This window comes from Amphiprion ocellaris, chromosome 23 (assembly GCF_022539595.1).
Source record: "Amphiprion ocellaris isolate individual 3 ecotype Okinawa chromosome 23, ASM2253959v1, whole genome shotgun sequence".
Taxonomy (NCBI): Eukaryota; Metazoa; Chordata; class Actinopteri; family Pomacentridae; genus Amphiprion; species Amphiprion ocellaris.
The window spans coordinates 20,526,458-20,553,542 of NC_072788.1; the positions used below are offsets into that span (position 1 = coordinate 20,526,458).

Genomic DNA, 27,085 nt, shown 5'->3' on the forward strand with positions numbered 1-27,085 from the left:
TGAATACTGGTGTGAGTAAATGAAATCTGATACCATGCAAAACAATGTTTACAATAAACATGGTGCTAGTTATAGAAATAACTGAATATAGAGGATTGTAAAAAAGTTTCCAGGCAAATGCAGTTCCATTTTTATTTTGTTCAATACTAAAATCTGCATTTGGAAAGAATGAGTTTAACTGGACTAGCAAATTTCATTCTCCATTTAGGTTTACTACATGCTTCACACTGTTAGTTTCAGACCATTCTTACACTTACCCTTTGTGGAAAACATCTACAATAGTCTTTACTAATCCAGAGGTCTGTTCTTCCTTTGCTGACATAGAAGAGTCTGCTTGTTTTTCTGTTATTGTTCCCTCTGCCTCCAGTACTTCCCAACCCAAGACACCCACTGGTTCTGATGTGTCCACTGTTTTCTTCACAGTTTGGGTTTCCTTTCCTTGTGCCCTCTCTACTTGTGATTTTCTGAGGACCCAAATATAAAGGATTCGGTGGCATGATCCATTGAGCTCATACAGCGAGACAAAAAAAATGCAATGAATGAAATGCAATTTACCATGCACTGTAAGACTGCTGTTTTTTGGTCCAAATAGTCCATGTTAGGCAAACACTAAAATTTTTTCACAGCAAAAAAAAAAAAAAAATGCAAGAGAGCTGTGCTCTTTTACTTACCCGTTATCAACACAAAGTTCTATGTTTTGCTTTGCAGCACCTTTGACCTTGTTATCTGTTATAAAAGCAAACATAATAAAATGTGCAAAAAAACAAGATTAAGACAGAAAAATGAGACCTTGATCGTGATATTGTGAATATCTCACCATTTGCAAGCTCTGTACTGTGACAGCTAACAGCTGCAGAAGGGCCACCAGGAATTGTTGTGTCTTTGGGACATAACTGTTCAATTGGAAATTCTTGCAATGTATGCTTTTCCGCAGAAGGTAGCAATGTTGGATTTAAGTGTGAAACACTGGGAAGTCCAGGAATTTGAGTCAGATGTGGACATGATGAAGCCATTGCTACCATGCCCTTCATTTCCTCTTGTTTATGTTCTTGTTTTGCTGGAAAATTTGCAATAAGAATCTTTTCAATCTGCAGCTTCTCAAACAAGATCTCGTTCTTTGTTGTCCTAGTTTGTATATTTATACTTTCATAGTTAAGCATTCTTAATGATGGAAATCCTGGGACACATGAAACACATGGAGCACATGTGCATAAGCTGATCATGTCTGGTGGTCTATTTATAATTTGAGCAGAAGGAAAGCCACATACTCTGGCCTTTTTTGGGCAGGATGTCACTAATGTCAGCATGCTTTTCATGTTGTAGCAGTGTGGTTGTTCTGGTCCAGCGTGTGACATAAATAGTTCTGCCCTCTTCTTCTGAGGTTTTCTTAAAAGTTGCTTTGTTCCACTTAGCCACTTTATGTTTGGGACTATAGTCATGGATGCAAATCCTTCGTGACGTGAAGCGGTGGAGCAGCACGGTGCAAAATTGATCATACTGGATTCAAGCTTTGATTTCAGTTGAGGTTTGGAGGGAAATCCAGGGATCCTGGATGCTTCTGGGCAAGATAGTGCTAAGGCTAACATTTTCTTCATAGTTTGTCCATCTTGTTTAGGATCGTCAATCACAAAAACGGTCTCTTTTGGAAGACTAACATACAGAGTGTGTGAATCAAAAATCCATCCAAATTCGGAGCCGTCATCATAGGACGCAAATCCTGGGCAACCAGATACTTTGGGGCAAACAGATATGAGACTTAGAATACTGTATCGGGGAACAGATGGGATTCCTGGAATTACTGATGCTCTTGGGCAAGAGGGAGCCAGAGGAAGCATGTAGCTTGGTTCGTCTATGTAAATTGCAGAGTGTTTAATCCTGAACTGGATGTTCTTTTGTGGCCTGTGCATCAATGAACCCAATTCAGAAGCCCATCCTTCTTGCTTGTGTCCTTCAACTGATGAAAATCCAGGGATAGTAGAAATTAGAGGGCACAAAGGAAGGAGGTTGACTGCATTTAGGGCAAAATACACAATTTTGGGATGCGGAACCGATGGGAAACCAGGAATACTTGACACTTTGGGACAGGATGGCAGAAGAGAAATTATTGCTTTCTCTGTTTTCTTTTCTCTTTCACATATGTCACAGGACACCTGCTCTTCTTTCATCTTTGGTTCATACAGTGGCTCCTTGCTTGTTGTCCACTCTTGTGGATTATGACATGATGGAAATCCTGCTATTTGTGACACTTTCGAGCATGAATTTGAAAGACTGACCATATTTGTCATGTCAACATTAATCATTCGGGATTTCAGTACAGAACTAAATCCAGAGAGGTGAGACTGTCTTGGGCAACTCTGTGCAAGAGAAACAGCTCCTTTCAAGATGTCGTCTATTTTATTATCCTCCAGTGGTAATACAGACTCATTAATTTGCTTCTCCCATAATGGCAGATGAGTGGTGTTCCAGTCTTTGCTGTCAGCATTCTGGAGTGATGGAAAGCCAGCCATACTTGAGACAGTCGGGCAAGATGGAAGGAGATTAACCCAATTGGACACATTATAGATTATGGTAGTTTCAAGAGCAGATGGAAATCCAGGTATAGAGGATTTCTGCGGGCAAGTTAGGGCTAAAGATGACATGGTCTCTATTTCATTAAGTTGAGGTCCATCTTTAATCATGACTTCACTCATTTTTGGTTGTGTTACTACACAGGGCTTGAAATCTGTAGCCCAAGTCTTGCTGAAATGATGTCCCACTAATGATGGAATGCCTTCAATTTGAGAGGCGTTTGGACAAGAACCTGAAATGCTAATCCCTTTTGATACGTGATGTGACGTAGTGGCTAGTGGAACTGAAGTGATAGCTGGTATGCAAGAATGCTTTGTCGGTACCAAGGCACTCATTTGTTTCATTTCATCCGTTTCTTTTGGTGGCACTGTCTGGATACCAAGCCCAGTTTTAATTTCCTTGTCCAAAACTGGCTCCTCTTGAGATATACATGGTGTGTTCTCTTTTAAAGATGCTGAACCAGGTATGTTGGATACATTTGAACAAAAGGGATAAATATCTACCACACTTGGTCCATGAGAAACTACACTGCATTGTGGTATGGATGGAAACCCTGGATTTCTCGCTTCCTTGGAACAAGAGGGTGCCAGTAAAACCATTGCCCGCCTGTCGTGTTCATCCTCCTCCTTTGATGTACACAGTGGTAATATTTCCTTAATTTGTGACGATTTCTGCCAAATTAGCTTTCGATCTTGAAACCAGTGTTTCTCTTCATTCATAGGAAATTTGGATGGCATGCCAGCAACATTTGCCACACTGGAACAAGTTTCCAAGAAAGTGAACTGTTTGTAGTCAATTTCAGGCTTCACATAAAATGGCACACACAGTGCACTAGGGTTGGACGAGTTATTATAAACCATTTGTTCTGCTGGATCTACATGTCTTTCAACATGAAGAGGACACTCGGGGGTTATAATTTCACTATCCTTTGAAGGCTTATTCCAAGTAGACTCCCTATCCAGAGGGGATTCAATTGTTTCTTTAATAGTAGTATGGAATTTAAATGTGCAACCAGCAGTTGGGCATATCGGCAAGAGCTCTGCCCTTCCAGCATCTGTCGTTGATTTAATTTCATCATCAACAGCATTATCATCAGTGTGTAACATCGTATAAGCACTAGGGAACAACGGAACTGTGCCAACAGTTTCTTCAATCATTTCCAGCTCTGATGCTTTTCTAGTTTCCTCCGTAGTTGCCTTTGGTAGCTCCTCCCATAGGAGGATCCTGTCAGTAGGATATTTTTCTGTGGTAACCTTTGGTAGTTCCTCCCACTGTATGATCCTACTTGAAGGATGTTTTTGTGACTCCTGTTCAGAAAGATTTATTTCGGTTTGACTTGGGAGTCCTGCTGCACCAGTAACAATCGAGCATGATGATTGTGGTAAAACCAAGTTTTCATTTCTAAAGAGAAGGTAAATACAAAGTTACAGTCAACACACATTGTAAGAATATACCAAATGAAAGTCATGTATTAGTGCATTACCATAATGAACATTTTAATCCTACATATTTTTTTGTATTTTTAATTTCAGTTTAAGTTGGTGTTCCAGTCTTTGCTGTCAGCATTCTGACAGCAAAGACTGGAACAGTGTATGTCAATCAATATCCAAGAAAGCAATCTGTGCTTCATAGTAAAATGGAAACATATTTACATATCTGGTGCAGTCAAGGGGAAAAAATTATCGCTACAAGTTATTATTTTAAAAATAGTATTTTAGTCTCACACATGCAAATTCAACAAATGCTCTTCACCCCAGATGCAACTCTAGTTCGTATTTAAACAACTCCACTCCACTAGAGTTAAACAGCAAAACTCCACAAGCAAAAAGCCAAAACTTTTGCTTTGGTTGATTCCACAATAGCCAGTGCTGTAAAACCAATTTTTTACTGGGTGGCTCAGACCAATGGATGGATGGAGATGATATTGCAGCACATTTCCTGTTGACGTAAGGCATTACCTCCAAAGATATGTAGAAAAACTTCATCTTCAACATTAAGAACTCTTCTCCAAAGAATTTATTGTGTCATGAGTTATCTGACCTGTTTCACGGTCTCTTTGGGGTATTGTTTTTAGTGGCTGTGCTACTAAGCAACCTATGTTTCAAGCCATGTTACCTAGTAGTAGTACTAGAATTCAAATATGACCAACACCAAATGAAGTCTGCCATGTGAGAACAAAATGCATGAAGCCATGCAACATAGATCACAACACAAAGAGCAGCCTAACAAGACAAAAGGTCAGGTATTTTTCTCTTTGACACTTACCCACTCTCACTGTATCTACCACACTTTTGACCCACAGTATCATAATGTGTAGAAATGTCATCAATCGACTCTACAAAAGAAGTTTTATTTGGCTCCTCTAAAGGCAAAAGAACATGATCCTCCAGATTGACTTCAGTAGTCTCTGTTTCTTTTACAGTAGCATCTCCCTTATCAGTATACTGCTGACCCATTGGGCTGAAACAATGACAAGTGAAAAGAAGTAAAAATGTACAAATTTGGGAAGCACAGAATAACTCACAACTCCACAAATGACACACTCAGCAAATACAAGGTTTGCCATAAATAAGTCAGCAAATAGTGTAGAGATGCAAATGCATTCTTGTATAAAATGCATCACATCATTGGATCAAAGTGCAAAACGAGGCAACCCACCTCTTCCTAACAGTCAAAAATAGTGGCATGTCAGGAATGGAGTGCCACATTCTGCAATGCAACTTTCTGAAAACAGAATCAAAGAAAAATTTCAAACACTAACCCATCTCATTACAGAGAAACCTCAAATTCTCCAACAACTCACCCTTTTTCTAGAACATCTACGTCTTCCCTAATTGGTATCCAAAAGCCCTTTTCATCTTTATGCACCTCAGAATATGAGGGCACAACTGATTTTGTATTCTTTGTGTCATTGTTTAATCTGGTTGGGTTGGCCTCGTCCAACAATATCTCAATCCTATTATCTCCAGAGGATGGTTGATTCACTTGGATTTCAGAATTTGATGATGTTGCGTCGGCGTCTTTATCAGGAGAGGTTGATGACTCAATGGCCATCCTATGTTGCACATCCTCTGGAAAATCTTGGCTAGGGAACATAAACGGCATGGATCTCTCTCTGACAGAGACCTTGCAAACAGGTTGTTCTTCCAATGATAGCTGTTGACTCATCAACTTTTGTCTTTTCTTCACAATTTCTTGGGATCCTGACTCCACCAGCAAGGGAATTTTAACTGTCCAGCCCTGTCCTAAAAGGTGCACATTTGTTGAGGGCAGCCCAAGAACAGATGCTTTCTTTGGGCAAGATGGTACAATATTTGCCATATTTGGAAGTTGGTCTGCATCAGACATGGAAGCTGCTTTGAAGCAGGAACTAAGGGCAATGGTTGGAGATGAAGGTTCAAGAGAGAGCACTTCCTTCATTATTTCATGGTAGGGAGAACAATACTTTCTGTTAAATTCCCCGCACTCTTGCATCGTTGCCATCACCACTGGCCAGCCTACTTCAGCATCAGAAAAAACTGATACTCTTGAAGGGAAACCAATGATTTTTGACTGTCTTGGGCATCCCATTGTCATCTGTACCATGTCTTGTTTTTTTTCAATAATGGCATCAACAGCTTGGGGTCGTGGAGCAGATGGAAATCCAGGGTTCATGGCTTGTGGTGGACAAGATGGAAGTATGCTCAGCATTATCTCTTTTTCCCTGTATGACAGTTCTTTAACTGTATAATCATGGCAAAAAGCTCCATACCTTCTATTAAATTGGGTCTCCCAAACTACATCCCTATCAATATACCAGCCATCACATTCTTTTGCCATATTCTGTGCAGGTGAACCTGGAATTTTACAGTGTTTTGGAAAAGTGGCTGAGGATTTTAACATGGTAGGAGCCTCTTTCATGTAAGCTTGCACAGATGTCTCTCTTGCCTTAGAAGGAATTCCAGGAATATTAGAATGTTTGGGACAGGATGGCAACATTGATACCATAATCCTAACTGCATTTTCTCTAAAAAGCATCTTATGGTTTTGCATTACTGATGATCTTGCTGGTTTTGTTAATGGCTGTTCCCATACTGGTCTTTTGTTTATGCTCCATTCTTCTTCATATAACTTATTGTAGACAGTAGATGGTAATCCACAAACTCTGGATTGACCCGGACAAGTAGGTAGCAGACTTGTCATACTTGGTACATCTGCCAACATCTGACATGGTAACGATGGAAAGCCTCGTAAACAGGCTGTCCGTGGGCAGGAGGGCAATATGGACACCATTTTTACAATCATTTCACCGTCAAGATAGCACACACTAACATCATCTAAAACCGTGACGACAGATTTCTCCCTAGGGACTAGCAGTGGCATTCTTTCCATGTACCACTCAAATTGTTTGTTGGTGTCTCTAAGTGGTATTCCAGGAACTCTAGAGTCCTTTGTACAACTAGGCAATAAATTTACCATAGTTGACTCATTTGTAAGCGTCAAAGCAGAGGGAAACCCAGGTATCCTGGCATTCTCAGGACAAGAGGGTGACATTACACACATTCTTTTATCAAAACACAAAACAGTATTTAGATTGAGCAATAGCCTTTTGAAAATTGGAGTCTCCCACCGTAAGCTTCTATAAGCAAACCATTCCATACAGCGGGATAAACCAATTTTTTGTCCAGCTTTTGAAGGGATGCCAGGGATTCCACTATGTCTGGGGCATGAGGGCATTATATTTACCATACTGGGTTCTTGTCGTGGAGCTGAGGGTAAACCAAACACTTGAGTTTTTGGTGGACAACTTATCAACATGTTTACCATATCTTTAATGGTTTCTGCATCTTCTGGCATCCATTGAGTAATGCACGCTTGAGTATTCTTCTCTGCTGACTTGTCAATTAATCCACTTAAAACATGCCAATCTTTGTTTTGTGAAAAGTTCTGATATCGACATGCAATTCCGGGAATTTGGGTCTGTTTCGGGCACATAACCACAAGGCTGACAACAATGGGTATTGGTTTTTGTGGTCTCGTAGGAATACCCACAAGGCAAGAACTCACAGGACATGAGGGCAACATTGCCACTGGACTGAATATTTCTCTTTTATCTGGCTCATGATCAGCCCCTGGGAATGTATCCTGGATCAACACATCACCTTTACCAGATAGTTTCTTTAATAAAATATGTCCAGTTATAACTAAGCCTTCACCAACTGGCTCCTTAGAGGGTAAACCAATCACTGTGGCTTTTCTTGGACAAGAAGGCAAAAAGTCTGCCATTCTATAATCTTGCCTTTGTGGAAACTGAACACTAGCCATACTGGGGTCTTTGCATGGCAAAGTGGAAATCCCAGGAATGTTGTGCTGCCTAGGACAAGATGGTAACATACTGTCCAACTGTTTGATATATCTTTCATCCTCCTGTGACTTTCCCTGAAGCAGAACAGGGCTACTTTGTAATGATCTATCTAAACTGAAGTCCCTCAGAATGTGGCAGTTGTCGTTTAATGCCATAGCTCTTTCTTTAACGGGCATACCTGTAATCATTGTCTGTTTTGGAAATGTAGGTACAAGACTGGCCATGCTTGTAGTGTTTGAAGTCTGCTGCAATGGTGCAGAGGGAAACCCTGGAACAGTAGCCTTTCTAGGACATGTTGGCAATATGGCCACCATGATTTCAATCATATTGGTATTACTGACAGTGTGTTCCTGAACACGGGACACATGTGAAGGAAATGCTTCTTTTATCTGTAGCGGTTTCTTCCACAGTGAACATCTGTCCCAAACATTCTCTTCATATTTGGTTACTGATACAACAGAGGCTAAACCTGGAATCCTGCAAATTCTGGGGCATGTGGGTAAAAAGTCAGTCATATTTGGCTCATGTTTCAATGTGGATGGCAATTCAGGGATACTGGTTGACTTGGGGCAGGACGATACGGTAAACATTTTTGCAATTTCTGCACTACCCTTAAAAAGTGAACTGATATGATCTGAATATAAGAGTAATGGCATAATGTTACTGGGTAACTTCTGAAACAATAAGCTCTCATCATCTGGCCAAGATATGACTTGTGACTGATGTAAAGACGCCATGCCCAAGATCCAGGAACATTGTGGGCAGCTTGTGAGCAACTTGATCATGCTTGGTACTCTCATTGTTCCTCCAGTCTGAGTTTCAGGTTGTACAGTGGATGGTAAATGGGAAACAAAATTCCCTCCTGGACACAAAGGGCCGAGTTCCACCTTAGATATGTACACACACTTTTCTTCAGTCCTGATTGCAGACTTTGCATCTCTGACACAAGATGACACTGAGGCAGCCATGCTCTCATTTCTGAAGGAGAACAGTACACCAAACATTTGTGTCAGAATAAAAAGACTGGAATACCTAAGAAAGCTGTTCAAAAGCATAATTACCATGATTCAGTTTTGCATTGTTTGCGTTATCACTGATCTAAGATCTTAGATGCATTTTTAAGACTACAAAATTGTGAGGATTTGACTGACAGATGACTATATCACACTTACCCCAAGTTCATAGTTAGAGCTTCCTTTTTAAGGGCTATTGTTCCTCCTATAAGTTTTGTGTCAGAGTTTGTAGCCATTTCAGGCAAGTACAACAAGGGTTCCTGAGGTGATGTCAAAGTAGGTTGTGTGTTGGTAGGAGAAAGGGCTATAGGCTGAGCAGGCTCTGGCTGAGCTATTGGATTCCCTAACTGAATGGACATCTGGGACAAGTGACTTCTTGGTTTAACCAGAAGCTCCTTTATTGAAGTAGATGCTGGATCATGAAAATCAGGGTTCTGCTTGGGTGCCGAAGTGAAGGGAGGAAGTGCTGGCCGGACGATGGCATATGTCCTTGTTGGCCTGGATTCTGTTTGATCCTTCTGTGTTTTTGGCATCTCACAATATTTTAACCCTGGGGCTAAGGGCGGTCTGGGACTAGGGGTCAGAAGTGTGGCCATACTCTCAGGTCTGAGGGACAAACAAATGTAGATCAGAGTTATGATGTAGGGAAAATTTTCACCGCAGTAATGCAGTCACAGGCCAGATTCACATAATTCCACTGAGCTACATACAAGCACAAAAGCAATGGGCCATGGCGTATATATTACAAAAAATTTAAATAAGATATTCAAATCCAGACAGACACCAACCAAACACACATTTTCTGATAAATCATGAAAAGGATCATCAGTTTTGTCAAGTAGCAGAAGCCTCTCAAAATAATAATTACAACGCTGCCAGCTCAGATGCTTGCCTTATTTATATAACTTTGATTAACTTTTAGTTTATTTCCAAATTTCAACTTAAAAAAATCCTCTTTAAAATTACATGAGTTAGCCAAATAAATTCAGCCAAGTATATTCATGCACACCCATTCCTCTCATAAAAGATGTGTATGTGTATGTTTTCAAGTTTTTATGGAATGCAGGTATTCAATAAAAACGTGAAAACATACACACTTTTTAGGTGTGTGAAAACTTTTGTTTTCTATCCAGTCTTTCATCTCTTCTAATGACCTTGAGGACTATAGTGCTATTCCTGTGATCACAAAGGGATTGTTTATACTCTTGATTTGAGCGTACTTCTTACGGCTTAATTTCATGTTTAAACTCTACAAACAAAACACAAAAACAAAATACACAGAGCAATAGCAAGACTGGCCTGTAAACCTATACTTTCTGCCCTCAAATGCAGCACAGATCTGTATTTAACCTAAACTTCTTTCAAATGTTCCCAAGACTCTTTTCAAGCTACACAAATAGGGATTTTATTTGCGGGATGAAGTAGTTAAAGCCAAAGCTGCAAATTCAAGCCTAACCAGTTATTGACAAATGCTAGTCAAAGCATGCTTTACTATATTAATTTGATGCTGACAACAAAGTGGTCTTTATCACCACTACAAAATCTTACCCAACAAGAGATTTTTTTGTTAAAGCTACATTGAGTTTTTCCAACTGTTAGATGGAATAAAGCAGACTTCCAAAACAAGCTTAAGCCTTATGATCTTACCTAATTTTTACAGGTAACATCCAATTTTATTTATTTGTAGCCTTGTCTCTTACAAAACATTCATCCTCAGGAAAAATATATTCTCTTGATTTCAAAAATCCTTGTCCAAGGCTTCTCCTTGTCCTTGTGCAAGGTATTTTGTTCTGAATTTCAGTATTGATCAAAGCCCCTGGTCCATATTTCCTCTAAAACTCCCCAGATGACTCAGACTCATCTTTAATCTCACTACCATTATGCAAAAGAGGAAGAACTCATACTTCATGAATCCTACTCCTACATGTAACCTTAAAAGCAACCTTTGTTATACAGTTCTTTGCTTTTATCAGTAGGGTTCAACTACACAAGTAACTGTGGCTCAGGTGATAATGGCTCACCTACTAATCTCCTCTTGGCCATAAGTCCTTGGGCAAGACACTGGCCCCAAAACTGATCCCTTGGCCAGCTACTGACATCAGTGAGTGAATGAGTGTATAAGAGGCTAACCCTCAAGTGCTTTGGATAAGAGTTCTCAAATTGATGCAGCCATTCAACAACATAAATCCGTATTTGTTCAGACAGACAAAACTAGACACCCTCAGTGAAAATCTTCTTTGTCTAAAATGGCACCAAAGATGCCATACAGATACTAAATGTAACTTTAGAACAGTTGCTGTAATTGCAAAATATCATGTGTTACGTAGCAGTAACATACATGCAGTGTGATTAATAGTGGATGAAGTTAATAGCTTTTTTAAAATGCCTCCCTAAATTCTCTAACACTGTTATATACATGTTCCAGCATTGTCTTTTGCATTTCCAGGCATATTTTGTTGTGTTTGTTGGTCCATCACTGGTCACCCCTGATCAGATAAGTTGACAAGTTGGTTCAAGGCAAAGAAAATTTTCAAATAAACAGCTGTCATTGAGAGAAAGTTCACGTAAGGATTGCAGCGAGCACACCCGCAGAAATACAGCAGCACGCTTTTTCTTTTGTTTACCCAAGCCAAGCCTGCAACAGGAAGTCATCCAGTTCAAGTGGGAGAATGTAGCTCTGTGTCCTCTAACTACCCTTAATCAATGCCTGGACTGAAACACTCTGCTATTAGCTACAAAAACCAAAGTCACCAGCCCTTAGTTTTGAGACAACCTTTAACCTGCCACATTAAGTTGTATGTTATGAATTTATTAGCACATTGTATTCTTGTTGGGATGTGTGATTTCATATCAAGAAACAAAAGTAATCATGCGTATGCAAGATTGTCATCTCTCGGGTACTGTATGCTTTCTTCCAAATTGATCTGTTCACTTAAAACATTTTTGTGACAAATTTCTACTTGCAACTGCCACAAAAATGAAAAATACAAATAATTCACATATTTTTCATCCATCAACTGTCATGTTTAAAACCCATCACGGATGCCGAAGAGAACTATGCTTTCCTGAACAGATCATTTTGCCTATTGATGATATTAACTATGTTTTGCTGATTCTATTTTGTTGAGCTTGTTTTTGTCGTTTGTATTTTGAAAAAGTGATCTGAACTTTAAAAATTACCACATCAGTGTCCACTTTATCAGCTCTTTCAACAAATTCACATATTCTACATCAATATACAGAGTTTTCTTAAGACATCTCAATCCACTAATGAAACTATTTTGAGTTGTTATGAGGTAACTGTTTCCAACGTCACAAATAAACATTTACGCTTCATGTAATGCACCTGTAACCACAGTCTGATAGAATCATTCGTAACAGTTTTGGAGAATTTCAGGAGGGATTATTTCTTCACAGCCATGCCGACCACACCAAATGACAAAAAATGGCAAACATGATAAAGGGCAGCCTTTTATATTTACTCACCTTGCTGAGGCATTTACGGCTTCACTTCTTAATGCCGCATCTCTTTTTCGTTCTGAAGCTCTGGACATGCCTAGCCTCCGGCTGACAGGGGGTCGTGTATCAGAGGCTGAACAATATACAGTAGCATGAAGTTAGCCATGTTGTCACTGCGTATAGGTATGACTGCACTCAATACTAAGTTGATGCTCACTTGGACGTGTTGTGCCTTGGTTGTCCTCTTCACTCAGTGTGCTTAGCTGTCTCTTGAACTCTGAAAGGAATTAAAAACATTTTACAGGTTAACCTATAAAAGCTGATGCTCCCATGCTCCCACACTAGCGCAGCTTGTACAATGTACATTTTTGTCATGTGGAATCACGTGTTTAACGACTTTAATATAAATTACCAACAGATGGAACCACATGCTTGTAATATTGTATCTATTTGGCCACTCATTTTAATGCTGATTCCAATCACATTCTTTTGATTTTGTACCTGCAACCTGCTCACTGGGCCAGACAGTGGCAGTTTGGGATATATGAGGCTGAGGAGAAGACCCAGAGAACACATGAGCAGAGGAAAGGCTTAGAGGAGAAGGTGAGGGGTTCTCTGCTGCAGACGTGACCTGAGGTCTCCAGGAAGTAACGTCTCCAGACCCTCCCAGGGGTTTCAGAGCCAAAGACTGAGCAGTGGGTAGAGAGGATGAAGCTGATAGGGAGGAGGAAATAAAAGGTGGAATGATCCAAGATCTCAAAGACCCAAAACTAAAGAGTGCTTTTCAAAATCAGTTCAGCAGACATTTTCTCCTGTGTCAGTGTCTGCAGCGGTCAGTAACATATCCCATGTCCCATATGTTGGGCGGGAGAACTGCACTGCCTGTTGTAACTTTTTAATAACCACTCACAAATATATAGCTTCTTTTTTAAAAAGGCTCAATAGCTACTCACTTTTTCACAAATGTATTTCCAACAGGAGAAATTGTGCTAGCTTCAGCTACATATTGATCTCTGCCTGGTTTCTTTCTTTCCATGTATGCTCATGGAAATGAAGGGCATTACACACACACACACACACACACATTACAGTGACAATCAAGCTCATACAACATGTTAGCCTGTGTTTATTTGAGCCCCTGTGGCTCACTGATGTGTTGTAATAACGGACGGACAACAATGAAGCTCTGTAGCAAAGAGTAATAAGATCTATCAGCCTTTGACAGACAGTATTTGTAGCAAGGCACACTCGTTGCTTTGACTCTGCACATGGGATTTGTTGACAACATGTAGAGGATAGAATATCATCAGACCTACCATTTAAGCTGTAATGTGTTTTTCATTGACTGATCCCAAATCAAATCCACCAATAATATGGTTATCCAAGCTGCTTACAGCATGGATGCCAGCAAGGTGATTGACATACGGCATGTGAACAATGTGAATTTAAAAAGTCACAACTTAATGTCTTGGAATTTTTAACTATACTTGGGTGCAGTAAGACTCACTCTACTCTGTTAAAATTGATCTAGATGTTGAATTAGTAAGGGTGAATCGAGAAATATATTACTAAATCAAATGTTAGAGCAGAAGAACAGGTTTGCATGAGAACAGAAAAAAAATTAATCAAAGGGACAACAGTGCAGCAAGGAGGTCAACAGGTGAAGGTGGTAAGCTTCAGTTGGGTTAAGGCAAAGCAGTATTACATGGCATCTCTATTCTCTGCTTTTTCTGCAGCACTGCAGGTTGTCCAGGATCATTGGCAGAGAGATGCAAAAACTTAGGAGAGAGGGCAGGCTGTGCCAGAGGGGCCTGAGATTTAGGAGGCCTCCATTCAGACTGCCAGGAAGCTGAAATAAAGCAGAAGGAAAAAACATGGGCGGACAGAGGAAGAAGAAACGTCTGTAAAGGCATAATAATAGGTGTGCGGTAGCCTATGATGGGATGCCTGGTCTAAAGCTTTTCTCTGTCCCTTTACCTGTCTCAGGGGCAGATGGCAGACTGGTGGGTCTAGTGAGGGCAGAGCCTGGTTCGCCCACAGAGGTGGGGCGAGCTTTGCGCTGCCTGGGATCAGGAGGTGGTGGACGTATAAGAGGGAAGGAGCTGGGAGGAGCTGAACGTGATGAGGAGGAAGGAGAAACGGAAGGAACATGTTGTGCTTCCCAGGCACTAGGACAGACTGAGAGAAGAAGATCAAAAGAAAAGAAAAGAAAAGAAAAGGATAAGCATGGCAGAGAGATTACAGCATTCTAAAACAACATTCAGGCTGGTGTATTGCTATTAGGGAGGTGTGGTGATTTGAATCTATCTTGAATCTGTCCTGATCAGTGATTTTAATCCACCAAGGAGCTTATATGGGTCATTTTTACTTTCATTTTATTGTTCTTTGGAGCTACATCCTCGCATTTAAAAGTGAATTTCAGAGCTTTTTCCTTCTTCTGTAGTTTATTGGCCAATCAAACAATGACAGATTACTTATGGTCCTGCCAATGAATTAAATTAGCAGGAACCAGAGGGAATACTTTATCACCTGGCTGTTAATGTCAATTTTCAGCATCTGCTGTTTTAACAAGTTATAGAAATGCATAGCAAAAGAAAAGTGAAAAGAATGGTGACCATCACTTCTTAATAAAACTGGTTCAAGTACAGCTGAGAGTAGTTAACAATAATCCCATGGTTTAATCAAAAAAACAAAGGCAGCTTGTCTAGTTTGAAAGGCCAATTGTCTTTTTAAAAAATGCCAAAATCACATAATTTCTTAGAACCAGAAACTGTAGAAACAGATTCAGATTTTGAACTTCCTAAATCTCTTTCAACTAATCATGTGGCACATGCAGTTTTATCAGTAAAGTTAACCAAATTTAAGCTTAGAATCGTAATATTTAATTTAAAAAAATAAAAAATAAATTAGACATGCCTCATTTAAAAATGTACCTAAAATAAACCTGATGCACCAGAGCCTGTAAAAAACTAAAAGTTCTGCTCTCTTCGTCACAACAAAGAAGCCATTAGCAGAAATTCTGAGACTATTTGGCTGGATGCAAGCTGTGCAGAGCAGACAAGTATGGACACAAACTTAAACTTGTTTTGAACAAATTTTGGCATTACAACAGTGTCTCGACAAAAGAGCTTGTGACTTTCTGCTTCTAGCCATGGTTGTGTTATTTTGCCTGTATGATTTATTATTATTATGTGCTAATTGTTTATTTTATTTTTAGTTACATAATGTCACTTTATTAATTTTATGCTATTTATTGACATGTTTGGAACGGTGGGATAGAGTTGTGGATCAGGGATCGTGAAGAGCACAGTTCATTGTAATGTTCATGTTCCCGACACTGCCATCCTGATTATTTTTACACTTCCCCAAATTACTTTTTTTACTTCTTAAGTTTAAAAAAAAGCATTATATGTGCAGCACTGTGTATCTTCAGCTATTCTGATATCTCTCATCAAATCATATCACAATTTTGAACTGAACAAACCTGTTTGTGAGGCGCCAGAGAAAGCAAAGGAATGGAGAGATGGATCAGAGGGTGCAGAGGAGAGAGAAGATGTGGATAGGGCTTTAAGAGGGATGACAGTAGAGAAAGCCTGGGCTTCCAAGTCTTCGGCTGAAAAGGAGTCACTGTGGAAGCTATGGGGCCTTCGAGGACCTAAAATGGCCACAAGAAGGCAGTAGAGTGTGTCCATGAAGTAGCAGCAAGACAAGAGGAAAGAGGGAAGTGGGAAGACAAACCCAAAGACAAAATGGTAAGACTTTAAAAAAATATAGAAGTGTTTAAGTCAAACAAACTGCAAGCGAAGAATTAAAAAAGACAATGTTCCAGCAAAGTCTGGCTTATTTACTACCATTCAAAAGTTTGAGGTCACCCAGAGAAATTCATGTTTTCCATAAAAACTCACACTTTTATTCACGTGCTAACATAATTGCACAAGGGTTTTCTAATCATCAATGAGCCTTTCAACACCATTAGCTAACACAATGTAGCATTAGAACACAGGAGTGATAGTTGCTGAAAGTGTTCCTCTGTACCCCTATGGAGATATTCCATTAAAAATCAATTGTTTCCCACTAGAATAGTCAGTTACCACATTAACAATGTCTACACTGGATTCATGATTCATTTAATGTTATCTTCATTGCAAAAATGGCTTTTCTTTAAAAAATAAGGACATTTCTAAGTGGCCCCAAACTTTTGAACAGTAGTGTATATGCTACCCTACTATGGCAACAACCTAAAAAAAAATGTAGTGTTCTCCAGGCACAGCATCCACTCTGGGTACAGCTAATGGTAGGTATCATCAATGACACTCTCATGTCTGTGCTAAATACAGAGCTTAAGTCAAGGTGTGCTAAGCCTAGCTCAGCGTTAAGACCAGAAACAAGGGAAAACAGTCTGGTTCTGACCAAGTTCAAACCCACATCATCAATGTATCCTAACATCAATAAATGATTACACTGGGGCTTATTTGTTTAATCTGTACATTACAAGATATGCAAAAGTTAGAAGGAGTTTCGAGCTGGGATTATGTCTTGACGATCAACTGCTGGTCATACACAGAATATTTTCAGCCAGAGCCTAGATCACATGGTCCTTCTGCCATTTTTTCAACTCTGTTAGAGTAAGGATTAAATAAATTACATGCATGTTAATCATTAAGCTTTTCTTTCTCTTTATGCTAAGCTAGGCAAACCAAGCCCTTAAATTTAACAAACAGACCTTGCAAACAACTGATATCCATCTAAAATTCTAATGGAGAAATGAGACCAATATTAAGCTACAAAAATTACTGCAGTTTTTTTGTGTATGTTACAAATGAATTTCCCCTCGTGGGATTAATAAGGGATAATAAAAAAAAAGAATATATTTGTGGTGAAAGACTGCTGTATTAATGAAAAAAGAGGCCTAACAATGACTTTCCTCCCCATTAAACCAAGTAGCACTGTACTCTGTGTTTACAGAGTAACTGTAATGTTCCGTTTGGCAATATTCTATAGTCTTATTAGTGTCATCAGATCTTACATGCAGAACCAAACCATTTAGCATATCCAACTGTTTATAGCCTATAGCTAAAATATAGATACACTTTCTCTTTAACTCTTCAGGACAGATCAAAGCATAATTTAGGACACTACTAAATGCATCTGCAGAGTCTGCCTCAGCAATCCATTTAGCTTGACATCAGTGGCCTGGAAACAGCTTTGTTTGGATGTGGATGGAGGAAAGCCAAAAGCCAGAAGTATTTCTGCACACAAATCTACTGTGACAAGGGACTGCTGTTGTGCAAATGGAACAATCCACAAGACATTTGGCAAGAAATTCCAAATGCATACTGATGGACAAAATAGTAAAGAGCCTGGGTAAGGCTCCAAGAATCACATTGAAGACATTCAGATCATTCCTTAGCAGACATATGATTTTTATCGATGTTGAAGTTGACTTCTCAGAGCAAAAGAATCCACAGATGTATCTAACATATGATCTGAAAACATAGATAAGTTTTACAGGGGACTTATGCTTATTTATACCTTGGAATTTGTATTCTGGGGATCTACTGGAATCCCTTTGCAATGTTTACAAATTGGCCCTATGTTATGTTTGTATGAAACTGTTCTGACTAGCCAAGCTGCCCAACTGCAGAATTTGCCAGTTCCAGAGCCTACAAAACCTGAGCTGCTGGAAAGCTCTTAATGTGGCACAGCTGTATACGAATTGTTAAATTACTGATCTTAACCTAAGAGCAAGTAAAACAATTGCAAATGGAAAACCATGGGAAACAGTCAGTATACAAAAACAGAATTCTAATAAAAATACACTAGCATTTATTTAGAAAAACAGAAATATTCTGCATAAAAGTCCATCTATACTATTATCATATTCTAAATAAATTACTATGTCAATTTAGGTATAAAACGGGCCACCACTTGAGTATTAATCTACCACAAAAGCACTAGTCTAACTCACTGGATATAGGCTACGGTATAAGATTGACACTTATTTCGGACGGTTTTCTCTTTCCTCCCGCTATCTGTATGTTACGATTTTCATAATCCACTTCACTATAGAAAACATCCATCTATCCATTATCTAAACACCACTCAAACCTCATTAGGGTCACAGGGGGCTGGAGTTTATCCCAGCTGACTTAGGGTGAAGGCAGGGGACACCTGGACAGACCACCAGTCTATCACAGGGCTACATATAAAGACAAACAATCACACTCACATTCACACCTACGGGCAGTTTAGAGTTACCAATTAACCTCAGCATGTGTTTGGACTGTAGAAGGAAGCCGGTGTACCCGGAGAAAATTCCATACAGAATGCAAACCGGGGATTTTCAGTGCAACAGTGCTAACCACCGAGCTACTGTGCAGCCTCTATGGAAAACAGTAGCAACAAATCCCCAGCTAGTAGCTCACCATGATGATGAAAGTTTTGCTGAGGATTTGGATCTTGCAATAATAAGCCATCTTAATTTTTTGACTGAGCTTCTCCCCCTACCCATAAATATTCCACCAAAACAATTCCACTTTTCACTACTAAGAGACAACACCGAAGACTCATCCTTTGTTGAGCTCTACCAAAGATGTCTGTGATTTGTTTAAAGAAATACAAACAAGTCAGTGTGTATTTTACTCCTTTAGCAGACTGATAGTGAGGTGCTGCCACTCCAGCCAGACTACAAAAGTACTAACATGAATTAGCTAATCACACACAACTCTTATTCTTAAACTGTGAAAATTTATGTTCAGACTGTACAATTATACTACTTACTGAAAGTGCAACAACAAACTTTAGAATAAGTTACAAAACATCAAGATCGGGAGGGAACTTTGAAATACGGACCTGCAACTAGTGCTACAAAATGTTTGGAATCGTTATCAAATGCAGCTAATACATTTCAGTGAACCACGAAGAAAGGTATTGATTAAACAATTTCTATGCAAAAAGTGCCACAAAAATGAAAAGATAAAATTATCTGACCCTGAAAAAACAGAGCACACACGATGAAGAATATCGAAGGAGTGGTACCTGATTTGCCACTCGGCTGGAAGATTTTGGGAAGTACAGGAGGGTGAGCACGTGTAAAGGCTGGCAATGAGTAGGCATAAAGGGAGGGCTGACCCTGTTCGGTAGTGTTCCGTGGTTGTGTTTGGGTTCGCAATAAGGAGGGCGGAACAGAGGGGTCTGGGGGTTCAGGCAGAAGAGGATGAGATGGAGCCGAGATGGTGGAAGAAATGCCAGAAGACCTTTTCCAGTCCATCTCTGAGGTTACTGAGTGAGAGATAAGAGTTGAGATGGGGGGGGGCAGGGTGAGGAGAATAGATGGGGGAAGAGATTATATGAAGAAAAGAAGGTAAACGGGGAATCAGTAGATAAGAAAATTGGAGAAGTACAACAGAATTAAAGCCCATGGATCAAAGCGGAAATGCAGAAATTAGGCAGTGGTATATTTGAGGAAACACGTAAGACAAACGTGAGTGAGAAGAGGAGGAGAAGAAATGTAAAAGGGAACAGGAATGAGATGACAGAGTGGATTGCTGATAGCATCAGGGAACTGAAATTCACCTGTGGAGCCTGTTTCAACCGCAGGCCTCCATGCCAGATCATGCACTCTTGCAGAAGAGGGAGCAGAGGCTGTTACAGGAAGAGAAAGGAACAACATTCAGAAAGATTAAAATAAAACCGGGGTTTTAAGTTGGAAATTAAAGAGCAAGTTGCAGCAGTTTCAGAAACAGTTCAGAGAAATAGAAAGGTGAGAATTGATATCCTTCCATTTCTTCTTCTAACTACTAGCCAAGGCTAAACTGGGGACAAAAGGCTAGAAACTAAGACTCTCATGTTACAGAAATATGCTTTGGGCTTAGACATAACACTAATAGATCAACCTCTTGGGTAACCTCACACTAATATAAATATGGACTGTTAAATATAGAGTTGTATAAAAATAGAAAACTGCAATGATATACCTCTACATTCATTGACAAAGCAAAAGATGTTTCCCTAAACCACTAACTATATAAAAATGGACAAATCAACTTTTGTTCCCACAGTATAAAAGCGAAGCAATAATATCACAGAAATAGGAGCTGCCATTTTGCACTATTGACATTATTTGCAATCAGAATCTGCACAGTAATGACCGGAGGGTCGAGTCCCATCTCCTAAACGGCTCAAATGTGAGCACACTCACTTTGCACACCATGTAGCCCAGCTGCCGCTGTCTTGAGTGTCTTTAACTGTTAAAACTCACTGTATGTTGCTGGCTAATGGCTCTCATTAGCTACATGGCCCAACACATCTTCCAACAAGCAACCATATCAGCTTTCAAACAGTAAGGAATTTGTGGTAACTTTATTAAGCATAGTATAAACTGAAATATTTGTGTTTTTTAACTCAAGATCTGTACTAGGTGATAGCTTGGGTGTCACCTTTAGATCTGTAATCAAATAACGAAAAACTTATTATAACATGGTCTGCTTCAAGTCTTTACAACCACTACAGGTCTGAGATTCCTGGTGCTTTATGCCATGGATGATCTTTATTTGTCACATGATCTGCTTTTCAGAGGAACTATAAAGACTGCATCAACAAATGAAAATATAACAACGTTGTCCAAACTTTCCCACTTCACCAGAACTAAAGAAAATCGTGACATCATGAGCATCATCGTAAATGTTGAGCTACATTTCTGATGATGCTCAATGGACGTGCTACACATCTTGGAGATGCAAAGAATAGCGGCAAGCAGACCAACATCCTGAAAGAAGTGTAGTTATGAATTCATCCAATCAGACACTGTGTGGACTGTGAATGTAGATAATTATTGTTTACACTGGTTGGTAAGATAATGAGCCATGTCGGCATTTCATTTAATTTTTTAAATAATCCAATGTGCAGCAGTTTCCTAAGGAGAAATCAGAAATTAGGCAAGTTTTCTGTCATATTTAAGCAGTTTTTTCTGGTTAATGGTGTTTAAGTTGTTTGCAGTTCATATGTTGATAGAGTTGATAACTAATTTAACTTGATGTGCAGTGTAGAACATTGTATATTGTTTTGAAGGCTATCATTGTTGCAAAAGCATTAATTGACTAACATCTAGTAGAACCTTGTCAGGGTTATGGTTATCGATAAATGAAGCAATTTGAGAGAAGGCAACTAAGTGGCAGCAAGTACCACTACTGTCACACCCCCCACCTCTGACACCAGGTAGCAGCAGGTTTCCATTCCTTTCCCTTCCTTTCCTCTCTCTCTCCAGGTGGGCATGAGCATGGTGTGTGGTATGTAGGCAGGTACTGTCAATCTGTAATCCCCTGACGATACACACAAGCAGATGGTAGTGATCACGACACCTAAATTCCTCCGCCATAACAAGCAGACGGAGACCACTACTCAATGCTGGGCAGTTGAACAACCTCAGTTAGTACTGATTCCTGTTCCGTCTTGCTCCCTTGTTAATACCTCATGCTTCCGATTGTTTCTTGTGTTCCATTTCTGGACTCCAGCCTGCTCGTAAACTTCTGGATTCTCCACCGTGTTCCTTCGTTTGCCTGGACCAACCCCGTCATCAACTGCCAAGCTCCGCCTTATGCAGCACTTGCCTCACTTCCGCTATCTGCCATGCCACACACCACCTCTGCCTGTCTTGTCCCTCCCTGCTTTCCCTTTCATCTGTAGTCAGTAAAGTTCCCCACTCACTGCTGTTTTTAGGCGTTAGTTGTGTTTGGTTGCAACTTTCCTGGCTTGGTAATACCCAGTTTGTGTTAGTTTTGTTTATATAGTTCTTGTTTCCAACTAGACTCTGGTGTTCAGTTTTCCCTGCCAGTCCCACAAGTGTCTGCCTCCAGTTCTGCAGATAACACATATTACTTCCTGTTGTAGTTTTTCTGGAAATGGTAAATTAAAACATTTTTTTACTCCAGTGCCTATCTGCTGTGTCTCCGTTGTACTGCACTTGAGTCTCTGATTCGGCATTGTAACAACTACTGTGCGCCTCTGCAGCAAATAATCATCCTCAGTCAGGTTAATGTCATCTTTCTCTTTAGTAAAGAAGCTAAACATCATTTGGTGAGACTGTGTTATCTAATAGGAGCTCTGTAACAGTTAGTATTGATTATTAATCCTCTTAGACAACAAGCGCCAAAGCAGTGGAGATAAATCAACACTTCCTTTCAGAAAGTATAGCATACGATATGAGTGAAAACAGGATGCAGAGATTTGTCATATTAGCCTTGAGTTTATCTAAATCTGTAGGTAGACTTGTGATTCAGATCATCAGTTGTGATACTACCCCAAAAGTCATATCATATGATCTTTTGGCCAAATAGCCACCACATCCTCTGCTCATGTGAGGCTCAGGCCAGTTGCCCACTCAATGCGTGATGCTAATACAACACAAGACTTACATCTGCTAGTCTTCCAACTAAAACTGCAAGGTAATATTTTGTCTCAGGGTGTGGCAGTGTAATTTGGTTGAATCAGCCCAGAGGGACTCTCGAATGTGTCCCTAGTCTTACCAGTAAAATGAGTAGCTTGTCCTGTTCCAAAACTAGCCCTCCTCTCCTCGCTAGCTTCATCATCACTGTCATTAAAGTCATCGAGATTACCAATGTCACTCTGTTTCATGCTCATTAGACTGGCCAAACTCTGCATGTCCTCATCCCTGCAGAGAGTAGAGAAAGAATATTCACAAATCATTACATGCACAAGAACATATATTTCCAAAAACATCTTTTCATCTTCAAAACCCATACTGTCCAACACTTCATTCAGCTACGAATTTAAGTTCTAGGACACAACTCTACAACTTAACAGCAGGAATATGACTGTGGTTGTGCTGCTATGTTCATGAGTTGACTTACGTGGCCTTGCCCTCCTTGAGAAAAATACAAGACAGGTTCAATTTTAGCGTGGCTTCCACTACTTTCACAGACAGTGGTTTCAGCTTCAGTGTTACATCATACTGGGCCGATGTGGCACTGGCATACTTCTTCATATTGACATCAGCCGATGCCAACACTTTTCTGTGGCCTTTTGTCTCCTGATAAAATACAAACAAAAATGACAAAGAATTTACGTTTGAATATAGACAAATTCAACCTTCCTGAGCCTAACTATTCTGAATATTCACAGAAAAAGCAAGTAACACTAATTTTCTTTTGTAACAACACACACTAAGGTAAGATATGTTAGACACTAAGTGAACATTCAGTTCTCAAAGTCATTAGTTTAGATGTGACAGCAATGCGCATGTGTAAAGGCCTGAGCAACTTAAACACGTCACGGCTAGATGGTAAACGATTAGGTTTGAGCATGTCTGAAACAGCAAGACTTGTGGAGTGCTCCTTGCCAGCAGTGGTGAGTGCAAACAGGGATCTGAGTAAGGACACAAACCATGAATGGGCCACAGAGTTTTGCAGGATGTGCTGGATCAAGTCTAATCTACAGTAGCTCCCTCTCACCTCGCAACTTTCAAGATTTAAATAAACTGCTGCTAAGATGTTGGTGCCAGTCACCCCAGCACACATCCGAGGTGTGGCAGAGCTGTTTGGCAACACACCAACAACCATCGACTGTGTGCAAAAGATGGACATACAAACTGAGATGTCACCAACTCTTTTGTTGACTGCTGTTTGGAAGCCTCAAGTTTGGCATTTGGTCATCACTATCTTGTTTTTCTTTTTTTTTTAAGTGGATGTAACAAACGAGCAGTGGATATGACTGAGAATTTGAGGATGACCTGTCAATTACAAGGTTCCCCAACCTATATCATACCCTGTTTTATCATCAATTTATACTAAATGGGACCATCATTTACAAAATGAACATCCTCTTAAATTTGAAAAGTCTTGAAACTAGCATTTGAGATCATGAAATAACTAGAAGAATGTTAACTGAGGCAGTAAATCAGGGGATAAGTATCTTCATTTTCTCATGGACTTAAGTCAGGCTTGTTTCTGGAACCAGAAAAGTTGCTGGCGGTGACAAAGAATGCAGGCTTCACTTTTCAGACTCTGAGGCTATGTCTATCTTTTGTATACAGTGTATGCAAACAATCAACAGCATAATTCCAGTTAAAATTATGTTAAATAAATGACATGAAGCTGCTACAAGGTATAGTACAAATAGAGCAGACTTACATTTTCAATAACAAAAGTCCAGTCCTTGTCTTCAAACTCCTCTGCAGCAGGCTCCTGTTGACAAACAAATAATTGCTTGATGCTTTCGCTATGCCATTACCCATCCGGATGAATAAGTTACACATTTCTCATTTGCAATCCAAACAATTTATCAGCTGCAGTTACATAGAGGCTTAAGATCATACCTTGAAGAGTGTGACAGTGATGTCTAAACTCTCTGGAACCTGCCAAACCACCAGGCCTCTGTAGGGGTTCTTAATCCCCGGCTGCCAGCTGTGGAGCTGAAAAGATATATAGCAGAAACAAGAGATTCAACTATAATATTGTTCCAGAAACTTCTCAGGCATCTAGCCTATGCATACTGCATTGCAAGCAAATGACAGATTTAAATTGGTTCAGCAGTTATTCAGATTAACAAGTAAGCGTTATGCGGGAGCTAGTTTGTATGACCCTGATCACAGACATTAGAAGGGCCATGTTTTAACCTCACTGACAGCCATGCAACTGGTAATAGGAGCATTTCAGAGACATTTTAAATGCTTCTTAAATTTTTTTTGTCAATTTTTCCTTTATTTACCTTTGTGCTGTGACGTCTGTTTCTCCTGATCCATACAACTCTTAATTTGTCCGGTTGCCTGAAAACAGCAGAGCACACAGCATAATAGCATTTTAGTGTTTTTATCAAACCAAATTATGTACGTCATCATTTTTCATCACTACTGACAGTACACAACATGAATGTAACATTCGGATACTCTGCCTCAAAGTATTTCCAGGCCCACCCCAGGCAGACCTGCAAAGATGTTTCTGAAAGGACATTTCATTTACAATTTCAGTTTGACTGGTGACATTCTATGTGTGTACATAAAGCTCTACAGGGAAATCAAAACCAATGCTATAATGGTAACAGGATTCGGGCTGTATCTGAAATCGCTCACTCATATTCACTATTCTCTATAATATTCAAGATTTGACTCTTTTATTAGAGGAAGAACTGAGATGTTTGACAATTCTGAATCATAATTGCGTGCTACTACCGACACTGTTTCTAGACAAAATAGCTCTGTTTCTCATTGCATTGTGGCAATAATGATGTCACTAGTACCGCAGTGAACACTTTTGGAAGATCTCTGTCTTGTCTTGAATAGTCTGCATTTTCAATTGGAATTGTCTTGGTTTCAAATAAAGAGGACTCTGGATTTAGTTTCAAGGCCACAACTGCAGAGATATCATTGACAGAACTCGGCTCTCAGTCAGTCTGATCAATCGCTGCTCTCCGGCTCCGCCCTCTTACAATCTTTTTTTCGTCTCTGGCTCCAAAAATCCAAGATATCAACCAGGAAGTAGCAAAATCCAGACTTCACTTTCTCAGTGTGACGTCATGTTAGCTACGTCCATCTTTACTATACAGTCTATGGTATGATATAGATCTAGTAGCATGTTAGAGAGTTCCTCCATTTCTGTATTTTTGATTTTTACTCTAAACTAATGGGAATCAATAAGAGTTTTGTTCAGCACACTCTATGCTCTGAGTTAATTTATGAAAACACTACCCTAGTCCTGTCACAATGAGAGTCACATTGGGTGTCAAAAATGTCTACATTGTTATGTATAAATTGTTCACGCAGAGAAGAAATTTTGACAAGGAAACAAAGTTAACTGCACTTTTTCCAAAATAAATCCTCTGGTCAAAATTAACGTAACTGAAGGAAAAGTCAGGATTATCAAAAGATGCATAAAACTTAAAATGTCACTGCATAAAAAATTTAAAACATAAAAAAAAAAAATCTAAATATACATTTAAATGAAAAACATTCCAAGTCTTGAGCCATTTAAACTAAATGAAGTCATTATTGTGGCTCAGTGCTTTTGTATTGGCGCATTTAAATATTGAATTACTATTGCCAGTATTGTCCTGCCTTGCGTCAGATGACTGTCATCACCAATGTGTGGACTGGTGAGAAAGGTTATGAGCAAATAGTGACAGTGAAAGAGAGAGAGAACAGAAATAGACAACGCCTTCCACCCTGAACTTCACAGAGGCTTAATATCTATCCTACACCTGTTGCACTATTTATCACAGACATATTTCAGTGCTGACCTATAAATGTACAACAGTGTTACAGCCACAGTGGTGGTTGGTATACTGTTGGTTTGCTGAGCTCAACTTCTCAAGACAGATTACATTTAATACACACTCACATCAGAGCCGGTGCCTGTAAATAACTCAGTAGCGCATGCTTGTTTTTGTCAGCGTGAAGTATGAGCTGTTTGAATTCTACCATACGAGGAAATGCTTAACTGTGTTGTTAAGACAACTTCTAAATAGTGCACTCAGACTCTCTGATACTTCTCTGTACTCTGAGTGGATGTGGTTTTGGCTGATTAGTTCAGGGAGATGGTCGATCTAGCTGATCCACATTTTACGCATTCTTGTGACAGGCCGAAGAAAGTGCACTGTCGGTAATGTCACCTACATTGCAACATTCAGACAGCACACATACATGGAATTACCATTATATCTTTATTATAAAGAACTTAATTATGCATTTTCC

The 27,085-nt window shown here is 39.6% G+C and overlaps 1 protein-coding gene across 15 annotated transcripts in view; it reads right to left on the minus strand.

Annotated features, from left to right (window-relative positions):
• ehbp1l1a (EH domain binding protein 1-like 1a) overlaps positions 1–27,085 on the minus strand; it is a 44,896-nt gene that overhangs the window by 11,598 nt on the left and 6,213 nt on the right. For 2 of the 15 annotated variants that reach the window (XM_035954245.2, XM_035954237.2), the window contains exons 2-21: positions 25,108–25,165; positions 24,716–24,811; positions 24,531–24,584; positions 23,253–23,431; positions 22,908–23,053; positions 19,960–20,028; positions 19,423–19,665; positions 15,869–16,039; positions 14,362–14,562; positions 14,090–14,233; positions 12,886–13,098; positions 12,602–12,661; positions 12,412–12,517; positions 9,085–9,531; positions 5,372–8,890; positions 5,227–5,292; positions 4,834–5,028; positions 818–3,969; positions 672–726; positions 258–464 (exon numbers count right to left, since the gene is read on the minus strand). In XM_035954245.2, coding sequence (XP_035810138.2) covers positions 258–464; positions 672–726; positions 818–3,969; positions 4,834–5,028; positions 5,227–5,292; positions 5,372–8,890; positions 9,085–9,531; positions 12,412–12,517; positions 12,602–12,661; positions 12,886–13,098; positions 14,090–14,233; positions 14,362–14,562; positions 15,869–16,039; positions 19,423–19,665; positions 19,960–20,028; positions 22,908–23,053; positions 23,253–23,431; positions 24,531–24,584; positions 24,716–24,811; positions 25,108–25,165 — 9,381 coding nt within the window. The other 13 variants (XM_035954238.2, XM_035954240.2, XM_035954239.2 and 10 more) reach the window with 13 other exon arrangements.